The sequence below is a fragment of the Oncorhynchus tshawytscha genome, unplaced genomic scaffold, assembly GCF_018296145.1.
Source record: "Oncorhynchus tshawytscha isolate Ot180627B unplaced genomic scaffold, Otsh_v2.0 Un_scaffold_2590_pilon_pilon, whole genome shotgun sequence".
Classification (NCBI taxonomy): domain Eukaryota; kingdom Metazoa; phylum Chordata; class Actinopteri; order Salmoniformes; family Salmonidae; genus Oncorhynchus; species Oncorhynchus tshawytscha.
The window spans coordinates 263,308-275,337 of NW_024609800.1; the positions used below are offsets into that span (position 1 = coordinate 263,308).

General features: G+C 41.7%; 2 protein-coding genes across 3 annotated transcripts in view; one reads left to right on the top strand and one right to left on the bottom strand.

Moving 5' to 3' along the window:
• Nucleotides 1–1,966, bottom strand: part of LOC112241083 (dynein axonemal assembly factor 5) — a 76,628-nt gene extending 74,662 nt beyond the window's left edge. The window contains exons 1-2 of the mRNA XM_042318315.1: nucleotides 1,396–1,966; nucleotides 770–954 (exon numbers count right to left, since the gene is read on the bottom strand). Coding sequence (XP_042174249.1) covers nucleotides 770–954; nucleotides 1,396–1,936 — 726 coding nt within the window. The 5' untranslated portion in view covers nucleotides 1,937–1,966. The remainder of the gene's footprint in view (nucleotides 1–769; nucleotides 955–1,395) is intronic.
• Nucleotides 1,967–2,503: 537 nt separating this feature from the next.
• Nucleotides 2,504–12,030, top strand: part of prkar1b (protein kinase, cAMP-dependent, regulatory, type I, beta) — a 207,807-nt gene continuing 198,280 nt past the window's right edge. Inside the window, exons 1-2 of one of the 2 annotated variants that reach the window (XM_042318321.1) lie at nucleotides 2,504–2,783; nucleotides 4,114–4,308. In XM_042318321.1, coding sequence (XP_042174255.1) covers nucleotides 4,132–4,308 — 177 coding nt within the window. In that variant the 5' untranslated portion in view covers nucleotides 2,504–2,783; nucleotides 4,114–4,131. Of the gene's footprint in view, nucleotides 2,784–4,086; nucleotides 4,309–12,030 lie in introns of both variants that reach the window. The other variant, XM_042318320.1, reaches the window with a different exon arrangement.

Here is a 12,030-nt window from a genome sequence, read left to right on the forward strand (position 1 = left end):
TATACATTCTGCCATGTCTAATGTGTATTCATGTTATATTTGAGTGACAAAAAAATTACAACAATATCAATGGGCTAAAAAAGCTAAATAAAAAACGTTAGCTGACATGGGCTAGTTGATCTGGATATTTCTGACAAGTTATAAATAACTCTAAGTTATGCAATGACTAACATGACAATAATTTGCAAATTAAATTCATGAAAAATCCTACAACGTGATTTTCTGGAATTTTTTTCTCATTTTGTCTGTCATAGTTGAAGTGTACCTATGATGAAATGACAGGCCTCTCTCATCTTTTTAAGTGGGAGAACTTGCACAATTGGTGGCTGACTAAATACTTTTTTGCCCCACTGTATATATCAAATCAAATTTATTTATATAGCCCTTCGTACATCAGCTGATATCTCAAAGTGCTGTACAGAAACCCAGCCTAAAACCCCAAACAGCAAGCAATGCAGGTGTAGAAGCTAAATATATATATTTTTTTAAATTGGATGGCGGGGGAGGACCCCTGCCGACCCCTCATGTGCCCCCCAGTTTGGGAACCACTGCAGTAACTGTTGGTTTAAAAGAAAAGCAGCCTTTATTAATATGTTGGATTGATTGATCAGTTTGTTTATTTTGGTAAGACAAACATTTATCCCACATTTATCTAACAAGGAAAATAAGAATCTAGATTAACTCAGTAATAACAGAATTAGTCTAATCATTAACACTAAATGTCACTAGGAGTATTTGAGAATTATCTGCCAGATTTGACAGAGCCAACCTGTGGTGAGTCGTCAAACAGCCTCTGTGCCAGGTGAGAGAGCACATCGTCCACGTTCTTCCCCGTGCCGTACTGGATGACCGCTCCAGTGGCCTCGATGGTGGACACACGCACACGGGAATGCTGGTGGGAGACGGTCTGCATCAGGGGCTTGACCAGGCTCTCTGCCTGCATGTGGAAATGTTCTGGGGATAGAGAGAGAAGCATTTCAAACAAGATGAATGCAAGGTGACTGTCACTTCATGCCACATTATAAATTAGGGTACGATTTCCTGAATCTTATCAATACATTCAATGGTTATACATGTATTCAGAGAGACCATACATAGCTAGCTCTGTAGGGCATGCAAATCACAGAGAAACAAATGATTGTTTTTGTCCCATTGTCTTTATTTCAATTAACTTAATTAATAATTCATAATTATATTAAATGACAACCTGGGAGAGCTTTGGAGTGTGTACAAAAAAAACTTAGAGCCACAAAAAACAACCACTCTGACACAGCTTGGTCAGGTGTCCATACAATGTGCAACCATGGCAACCCTATAAGATAACTAGCTAACTAACTAGTTAGCCTAATGTGTGGGCTAACAAGAATACACACATTATATTCTCAACCATCTTACCTGGTACACTTTTTGCAAAATGAACAGTGCATTTGCAACTCTCCCTTTTGACGTCTGGGAAAGGGTCGACAATAGTTCTCTGCAATATCTTCATCATATCGTCGAGGTAGGGAGCTAGGTGCCTGCCACACACCTCCACTGTGAGAGTCAGAACCTCCACCATGGACAGCCTAAGTTCCTCCGCGGGCTCCAGGATCTCTTTCCCGCCGAGCCGCTGCGTCAAAGCGGGCATGAGATAAGGCAACGAATCCTCCGGTTGAGGAACACACCGAATAAAATCTCCAAGCATGTGTATGGCAGTCTCTCTGCATCTTTCCATAGGATCTGACAGGCATTTCAGGAGCGACTTCAGCAGACACGTGAAAACCTCCTGCAACACGCCGCTCGAAAGCCCTTTATCAATAGTTTCTCTTTTGATTGCTTCAAGCGCTCGTTTTCTTGTGGTTTTGCTGTCTTCGTTGAGACAGTTTAGATGTCGAGCAAGCGCTCTCAAAACTTCAGAAGCAGCACGTTCTTCTCCGGCCGCCATAGTTGTTGCCATTTTCACTGTTGATATGGCAACGATCAGCGTTGAGACAAACATACTTGCTTTACGATAACTCTAATTCAAACATTGAAAACTTTATTGACAACTACGCAGTTTCATGCAATGCAGTGGAAATTAATCTACATATATGGAATAAAGATTTGACATAATGTATTTTTATTACAGAGAGTCATTGATGTGTATGTTGAATATCATGATGAAATAGATATATCTTATAATATAAATAGTATCACTTATACTATAACAATATAATAACTGTAGTATAACATAGTTGAAATATTGTGCTTTCATATCACATTCTTCTTTAGGTTAGGATTATGATATTTTATTAAGTCTGTCAGTAACACAACTTGGCAGAGCCCAATGATGGACTTTGTATCACAGCCTCATAACTAAGCCTTTTAACAAATGCGCAAAAAATTGTAATTTGGTGCTTTCTCTGCATGAGCAGGTCAGGTCTGTCAGTGTCGTCTGTCAGATAACCTTTTCTCTGTCTGATACTGCTGAGAAAAACAAACAAACACCTGCCCTCTTCTTATGAAACTGGTGTATTGAACATGACACGATGATGTGGACATCCACATAAGGAACGCCACGGCACATCATTATTTAAACATTTGAAATGAGTGAAAGGATTGTAAGCTTGTTGCTGGCCTCTTTATTCAGTTGCGTTGCGGCTGAATAAAAAGTGACAGATTGACGTCATTGAGACAGACGCAGAGCGAGCCCCAGCGAAAGAAGCAACCGAGCAGCGGCAGAGCATCTTCTCTAGCTACAGAGTAGCCTACCTTGCAAACAACATCCGTAGCCAAGAACCTCTGAGCATCCCCGGAAAATAACGGTAAGAAACTGAATGGCACAACGAATATCTTATCTGGCAAAACCTCAACGTGTTGACGTATTTATCAGTATATTCAACTAGGCTTGAATATTGCTTTTTGTTTAGCCATGGTTGTGATTTGGTTGTCATCTTATGTGAGAGACATGAAAGACAGACTCGTGCCCGGAAACACCAGAACAGGTGCTCTAGTAATGCTACTTAGGAAACATTTGATTTTCACAGAAAATGATATAATAGCTAGCTTGCCAATTTTAAATGTTAGACATTGAGGCCAATGATAAGCTAGCTGCCTTACAGTCATCTTCCATGGAAATATGGAGGTTATGGGTTTATGATAGCTAGCTAACCTTAGCCTACTTAGTTTTAGTTTTAAGCTTGCTAGCCAGCTATATAGTAGCTAGTTTCAGAGGCTAGCTACAGTAACACATCAACCGTGATGTTTCCTTGTAATTTAAATAGCGGAAGTGAATTTGCGGGGGCTTTGTATAGCTATCTCTGTCCCTAATCTGACTCTCTTTACATATTATTCCATTACAGACTACCTTGTTGTCAGAAGATATTACATAGTTTAAAAACCACATGATTTGAGAATGCATCTTTTATTTGACAGTGTTGCTGATGTGGGCTAGGCTATGTAAAGGTGGAAATAGATTGAGGTGACAATAAACAATATGCTCCTCTAGATAGTGTGACTGTAACTATGCATTACACCTGCAACAGGTACTGAAGTATGATTTGATCATGTCAAGGTATTGCTTTGATAATCTAGTAGGCTAAGTGTCTGTGGTCATCAACAAGCCTTATTAATTAATAGGCCTCTGTCTATTGTAGTTTGGAGATCCAGCCCCTATCACATTTAAAGAAAAACTGACCGAGACAGATACAAAAACAACCAGGGGCTGATATTTCTCCTCATTCTGACAACCTCTCCTCTTCTCCCCTACTCTTCTTTCTCTCACTCTCTTTATATCTCTCTCCCCTTCTCTTCTCCTCTTCATCGTTTCCTCTTCTTCCCTCCCCTCCACTCCTCCTCTCCTCTTCTCAACTCTTCTCATCTTCTCCTCTTTTCCCCTCTCCCCTCCTCCTCCTCTTTCCACCTCTCATCTCCCCCTCCCCACCCCTTCCTCTTCTCTCCTCTTCTTCCTGTGTCTGCTCTGTCCTCAACCTCCCCTGCTCTTCCCTCCTCTCCTCTTTCCACCTCTCCTCTCACCACCTCCCCTCTCTTCTCCCTTCCTCTTCTCTCCTTCTCTTCTCCTTTCATCTCCTCTCTCCTCAACCACCCCTCCTCTCCCCCTCTCTGCAGATAAACCTCCTCTCCCCCTCTCTGCAGATAAACCAGATAAATAACATGGCCACCTCCTCCTCCCCTAATCTGGAAGAAGACGAGAGTCTGAAGGGCTGTGAAGTGTTCGTGCAGAAGCACAACATCCAGCAGATCCTCAAAGAGTGCATTGTCAACCTGTGCATCGCCAAGCCTGAGCGTCCTATGAAATTCCTGCGGGAGCACTTTGAAAAGCTGGAGAAGGTTTGTGAATTTCCCTAAATCTCCCCTTATTTGCGACCTAAAGCTCCCTTGAAATTTTTACTGCATCTTTGTTCTTTGAAAATACATTTTTACCAACAATAATATTTGTTGTTTGTGACTATCTATTTAGTTTTTTCATGTATAGTGTCATTATGAATGTATGTCAGTAATGGTTTGCTTATGTGTGAATAATTTCTGTTGAATTGCACTCTGCAGAAAAGCAAGGATTTGCTATCAACGTATTGACATGTCATACACAAATGAACTGGAAGGCATTGGAATTGAGCTGAGTAGAAGCTATTATTGTTGTTTCATTTCACTGAGGTGGATCTATTTTCATTAGTCGATAGTCTTTTACATCAGAATACATGAGAAAGGAGACTGTTATGCCCATGTTTTCTTATCCTCAGTATATTTGTAAATAAATAGCCTAGGGGTATCCTAGCTGTCAGTTTCATGATCATACTACATTTGTCTAATTGAGCTTTCAACTCTCCACACAATGGTGGGGTACATTAGCTGATGGCCTGGGAGCATTAGGGGCACAGAGACAGGGACAGTCTGTGCCCCATCCACAGACACACAGGCTGTGTTGTATGGACGTTGTCTATCCACAAGTGTTTGTGGGACAAACCGGGAACGACCTGTTACTGTCTGGTGCCTGGACTGACAGATTACGGAATAGAACTACAGAATGGTGTGAATTTCTCAGAGGTTAGAGAAAAGAGGGGATAGAAGAGGAAATAAAGGAGGGAATCTCTCTCTCTGAATGTATTAGCTCTGGCTGGCACCTCCGTAGCGAGACGCCTTTATAGATCAGCCCAGCTGGTGTGTATATTCAACCTCTGGAGCCCTCAGCCCTTGAAAGTACAGGGTCCTGTCAACTCTTTGATAAGTCAGGATAGTTAGTTATTTAAATTCACACACGCCATGTTGAGGATTCAGCAATGGCTGAATTATAGGCTATGTTAAAGGGAAATGTAACAACAATTCTACTTCATATTCTTCATCTCCAGCACCACTCCCAACATCAACATATGTGAAAATGATGTGTTTCTATGTTTTGTAGTAATAAAGACAGAGGAAAATAAACCAATTAGTAAACACTTATCTCCCTCTAACTTAAATGTGTTTTTTTTAAACATTTTACCTTTTAAGGGAGCTTTTTTTTCTATAGAATAGACTATCTTTATTTTTCCCAGAGGGAACTTTGGTTGTGGTGTTGCACAGTCTCCGTTCACTACATTTGTGTCAAGTTCGATTGGCTTTGTTCCCATGACTTTCTTTGTAGTAGATGTGTCGGCCTAAGTGGTATTGGATTTGGTTAGAATACCCTGAATCTCAATCAGGGGATTTCTTTATGACTGTTTTTCAACTGTTGGTATGCTAAGTTTTAGCCCATTACGGAACTGTCCACAGAGAGGCCTGAGGTGTCATCTGATGTGTTTGAAAACAATGGGCTCTCAGAGAAATGAATAGACCACAGAGTTGTCTGGTAAACTGAATCCTCAACCCAATAGCCCATGGTGACTCCAGGTCTACAACAGAAGGAGTGATTGTGTGACCGGATCAGAGACAGAAAGGGGATGAGGTAGGTGAGGACTGAGAAGTGAGCCTAGGGTTGGTTTTGCAGTCTACTCCCGTCAATGCAGCGTGTGTGTGTGTACGTTCGCGTCCGTAAGGGGTGATTATCCCAGTGTGAGTTTATGTGAGTCATCTGATGATACTTTACTGTGTGTTGGTTCACACACCACTATCTGATGATTCCTCTGACCCAGTTGCATTGTTAAGGCGATGCAGTGTTCAGTTCCTCAGTAGGGTCTAAACCCCTCAGACTTCTAAAATGCTCAGTAGCCTTTATATTTCCCTTCTAGTCATTTATCTGAGACGAGTCTTCCGCAGCAGCTTACAATAAACACATTGAATACATGGAACAACCAACACATGACTCAAGCACAGTAAGTAAACGTTTCTTCAATGCATGCTTTGGTTTTTACCCGAACACTACACAGCTGATTTAAACAATCAACTAATCATCTAGCTTTGATCATTTGAATCAGCTGTGTAGTGTAAGGGGAAAAAAACAAATCAAATCAAATCAAATTTTTATTTGTCACATACACATGGTTAGCAGATGTTGGTGCGAGTGTAGCGAAATGCTTGTGCTTCTAGTTCCGACAATGCAGTAATAACCACAAGTAATCTAGCTAACAATTCCAAAACTACTACCTTATAGACACAAGTGTAAGGGGATAAAGAATATGTACATAAGATATATGAATGAGTGATGGTACAGAGCGGCATAGGCAAGATACAATAGATGCTATTGAGTGCAGTATATACATATGAGATGAGTATGTAAACAAAGTGGCATAGTTAAAGTGGCTAGTGATACATGTATTACATAAGGATGCAGTAGATGATATAGAGTACAGTATATAAGTATGCATATGAGATGAATAATGTAAAAACGTGGAGCCCTTGGGATCCCGAGGACTGAGTTTGGGAAACGCTCCTTTAAACCTAGTCCTGGACTAAAAAGCATGGTCAGGCTTAATCTGTCCGAGAAGCCAGTCCTTAGTGTTAGTTAGTTAGTTTATAGTCACTGTGTTGGAATAGAGTGGTCGCTAGAACTCCGAGTTCAATTACACAATGGCTTTAAAAGAAGGCCTCGTTCCGGTCCAGAAATCACCATAGGTTTTTACTCTACAACGGCTGTAGCTGTAACTAATCCTGTGCATCCTCCATCCTTCTGTGTTGTGATATTATAGAGGATTACCCAGGCCAGGGAGCGTGCAGCACACAGCATGTGTCACAAGGATTGTAATCCAGTTTTTTCATGCATTTTCCAGATTATTATGGTTGGCCTACCCGCAGTTCTTTATGCTGGGTTTTTATGCGTGATAATTTACAGTTCAGAGGTGTGTGTTTGTGCATGTGCCTCTGTGTGTGTACACGTGTGCGTATCTGGGTATATGCACGTGTGTGTGTGTGTGTGTGTGTGTGTCTCTGTGCGTACCTGTGTATGTGCACGTGTGTGGGGGATGGTGCCCCTGTCCTAGCTGCAGTGCTAGCCCCAGCAGGTTTCTGTTGTCAAGGAGACCATGGAGCATAGTGTGAAACAGAGTGTTGCTAGTCTGGTAGGGCTGAATCTAGACGGAGACAAAATGCTGCAGAGAGAGAGAGAGTGTAAAGTTAAAATGCTAATCGGATCACTTTAGGCTTTACCATGACATGTATATTGGAGATGCTGCCAAATTTAGTTTAACAGCATACGACATTTAGCCTATACGAGTTTAGCCTATACGACAATATCTGTCATGACCTGGCTCAGATGCTTCTTTATGAGATGGTATATGATTCTGAAGGATCTTTGTCTTTGTTACATTAGGTAGTCCACAATGCTGTCCACATCCTTTAAGAACATGTAGCATACAATATGAATCCTCAATATGTCATGTTGCTGAAGCTCACTTCATTTCAAACACCGCAGGCCTAATAATCAACCCCACTACAACAGTGTTGTATCATATTACTAGCTAGCCCTCCTAGTCTCATATAATTTAGCTAGCTAGCCCTCCTGGTCTCATATTACTTAGCTAGCCAGCCCTCCTAGTCTCTTATTACTTAGCTAGCTAGCCCTCCTGGTCTCATATTACTTAGCTAGCTAGCCCTCCTAGTCTCATATAATTTAGCTAGCTAGCCCTCCTAGTCTTATATTACTTAGCTAGCTAGCCCTCATAGTCTCATATTACTTAGCTAGCTAGCCCTCCTGGTCTCATATTACTTAGCTAGCTAGCCCTCATAGTCTCATATTACTTAGCTAGCTAGCCCTCCTAATCTCATATAATTTAGTTAGCTAGCCCTCCTGGTCTCATATTACTTAGCTAGCCAGCCCTCATAGTCTCATATTACTTAGCTAGCTAGCGCTCGTAGTCTCTTATTACTGAGCTAGCCAGCCCTCCTAGTCTCTTTGTTTTGACAGTATATTGTGCAGTGCAGTGTCTGAGGGTTGACTTCCTCTGGCAGGCTCCCCATGGGGTCTCTATTCTCAGTGTGGAGGAGAGAGGAGGATAGACTGACTGTGTTGCCTACTGCAGTCTGAAACCTGGAGAGGAGGAGGGAGGAGGATAGACTGACTGTGTTGCCTACTGCAGTCTGAAACCTGGAGAGGAGGAGGGAGGAGGATAGACTGACTGTGTTGCCTACTGCAGTCTGAAACCTGGAGAGGAGGAGGGAGGAGGATAGACTGACTGTGTTGTCTACTGCAGTCTGAAACCTGGAGAGGAGGAGGGAGGAGGATAGACTGACTGTGTTGTCTACTGCATACTGAAACCTGGAGAGGAGGAGGGAGGAGGATAGACTGACTGTGTTGTCTACTGCATACTGAAACCTGGAGAGGAGGAGGGAGGAGGATAGACTGACTGTGTTGCCTACTGCAGACTGAAACCTGGAGAGGAGGAGGGAGGAGGATAGACTGACTGATAGACTGACTGTTGTCTACTGCAGTCTGAAACCTGGAGAGGAGGAGGGGGAGGAGGATAGACTGACTAGTGTTGCCTACTGCAGTCTGAAACCTGGAGAGGAGGAGGGAGGAGGATAGTCTGACTGTGTTGTCTACTGCAGACTGAAACCTGGAGAGGAGGAGGGAGGAGGATAGACTGACTGTGTTGTCTACTGCATACTGAAACCTGGAGAGGAGGAGGGAGGAGGATAGACTGACTGTATTGCCTACTGCAGACTGAAACCTGGAGAGGGACTCCCTGCTGCAGCTTGGAGACAGCAGACCATGATCAGTCACACTGTTTACACATAGACAGTAGAGCCACTGGGACCGTGAATAACGCTTCTGATTGAACAAATGTCTCCAACCATGTTGTGAAGTCTGATTGTTGTGTGTGAGAGAAATGAAGCAGCCTTTCCATTATTTCAGTGCATTATTGGTTAGACTGCTGAATTTCATCAGAAAACAATCAAAATAACTTACGCTAAAGACACAGCCTGTCTGGCTGTAACTACTATATATGAAGTGACGTTGTGTGTGTGTGTGTGTGTGTGTGTGTGTGTGTGTATATCGGGGGTGACACTATACTCAATACTTGATTCTCTATTCATGTAGGGATGTGATGATGATGAATGTGTTTTGGATGTTCCTGTTGGTTAAGATGCTCTTTTTTAAATGTTTAATTTATTTTTTATTTCACCTTTATTTAACCAGGTAGGCTAGTTGAGAACAAGTTCTCATTTGCAACTGCGACCTGGCCAAGATAAAGCATAGCAGTGTGAACAGACAACACAGAGTTACACATGGAGTAAACAATTAACAAGTCAATAACACAGTAGGAAAAAAAGGGGAGTCTATATACATTGTGTGCAAAAGGCATGAGGAGGTAGGCGAATAATTACAATTTTGCAGATTAACACTGGAGTGATAAATGATCAGATGGTCTTGTACAGGTAGAGATATTGGTATGCAAAAGAGCAGAAAAGTAATAAATAAAAACAGTATGGGGATGAGGTAGGTAAAAATGGGTGGGCTATTTACCGATAGACTATGTGGGGCGGCAGGGTAGCCTAGTGGTTAGAGCGTTGGACTAGTAACCGGAAGGTTGTGAGTTCAAACCCCTGAGCTGACAAGGTACAAATCTGTCGTTCTGCCCGAGGAACAGGCAGTTAACCCACTGTTCCCAGGCCGTCATTGAAAATAAGAATGTGTTCTTAACTGACTTGCCTGGTTAAATAAAGGTAAAATTAAAAATAAAAAAAAAAAAAATGTACTGCTGCAGCGATCGGTTAGCTGCTCAGATAGCAGATGTTTGAAGTTGGTGAGGGAGATAAAAGTCTCTAACTCTTCCTGAAACACATTAACTTTTGGGTCAGTGTTTTTAGGATTAAATCTAGCTCTGAGGTGTTCTGCTGTGAGGTGAACGAATCTGGAGTCTAGAACTTGTTTTCCCTCTCTCTTTTCTCTCCTCTCTTTGTATGTGCTGTGATTCTAGATATTTTGGTTATTTTTTGATTATTAAACAACTATTTGACCGACCTCGGTTCAGTTATTTTAATTACATTTAGTTTGTTTTTTTTCTTCTGTGAGCTCAATGTGCACATTGCACCGTTTCTCTAGAGGTAAATCAGATCCAGCCTGAACTGTGTGATGTAGAAGGGATTCGTAGTTTCCAACAGGCCAATATTCCACATAGTTTAGCGCATAAAATGTGGTAATTAACTACAATGACAATAATCCATTGCGCATCTACTTGTCCGGTCTGTGTTTGTTTTATGCCCGCTACGGAAGAGACGGGAAAATGCACGATCGTGAAGTGATATAGAGAGCATCTGTTGCTTTGCGAGGTATCTCTACCTGAAAATACATGAGCTAAGTGATTGATAGTTGGTATTCAGCAGTCATAAAGTATACTTATTTATTTACTTTTCTGCTCTTTTGCACTCCAATATCTCTACCTGTACATGACCATCTGATCATTTATCACTCCAGTGTTAATCTGCTAAATTGTAATTATTCGCCTACCTCCTCATGCCTCTTGCACACAATGTATATAGACTCCCCCTTTGTTTTCTACTGTGTTATTGACTTGTTAATTGTTTACTCCATGTGTAACTCTGTGTTGTCTGCTCACACTGCTATGCTTTATCTTGGCCAGGTCGCAGTTGCAAATGAGAACTTGTTCTCAACTAGCCTACCTGGTTAAATAAAGGTGAAATAAAAAAAAATAAAAAAAATACTTTAAAGAACTACTAAAATAGCGATTTTTGTCAGACAGCATAGAGATGTTGTAGAGATGAGGACATGTAATGAAATAATAAAGTCATCAAATAAAACCAATTCAATATACACAACAACTGAAATATTTTAGTAATGTGAATGTCACGTCTGCGCCCGCTTCTCCCCTCCGGCGTACGACGTCGCCAGAGTTCTAACCACCGGTCCTGGGATTCATCATTATGTACACCTGGCACTCATCATTACGCGCACCTGTGAATCATTATGATTCACATTATGATTCACACCTGGACTCCATTACCTTCATCATTTCCTGCCCTTTATATGTCACTCTCCCATGTTCACTCACCAGTTGGTATTGTTCTTGTGTATTGGTATTCTGCTTTATGTTAGTGTCGTTTTGTTGTTTTATTAAACCGTTTCACCTGCTCCCGACTCATCATTACAGTGAATAACTGATGGTTTATACGTGATAAGCAGCAATGGGCAGTAACTACCATCATGGGACTTAATTGGTTTATTCTGTTACAGCATTCAACCCAACTAATCAAAACCGAAAACCGACCTTAAAAAGCACGAATCACTCAGCACTATATGACTCCCTTCTCGCTTTCTCTCTCTCAAACACACACAGACAGTCACTCATTCACTTACTCTCTCCGTGTTTGGGAGAGAATGTTCTGTGCCCTACACATGAGCTGTTGACAGATGATCTAGCCTCTGACAGACTGTCTCTCTCTGCACTCAGAGGAGAAGAGTTGAAATGAAAGGAGTGGCTTTTAAATCATTTTCATCACCATCCCTCTCTTCTCTATTTCTCACCTCTCACTTCTATGTATCTCTCTGCCTCTCTTTCTCTTGCTTTGTCAGGCTCTCCTTCATCAGTAGTTGATGACGTGGGTTCTGTTCTAGTCTGTATGGGTGTTATTCAACTTTTCTCCCCTGTCACCCATCTGAGGGAGTAACCTAGGCAACCAGAG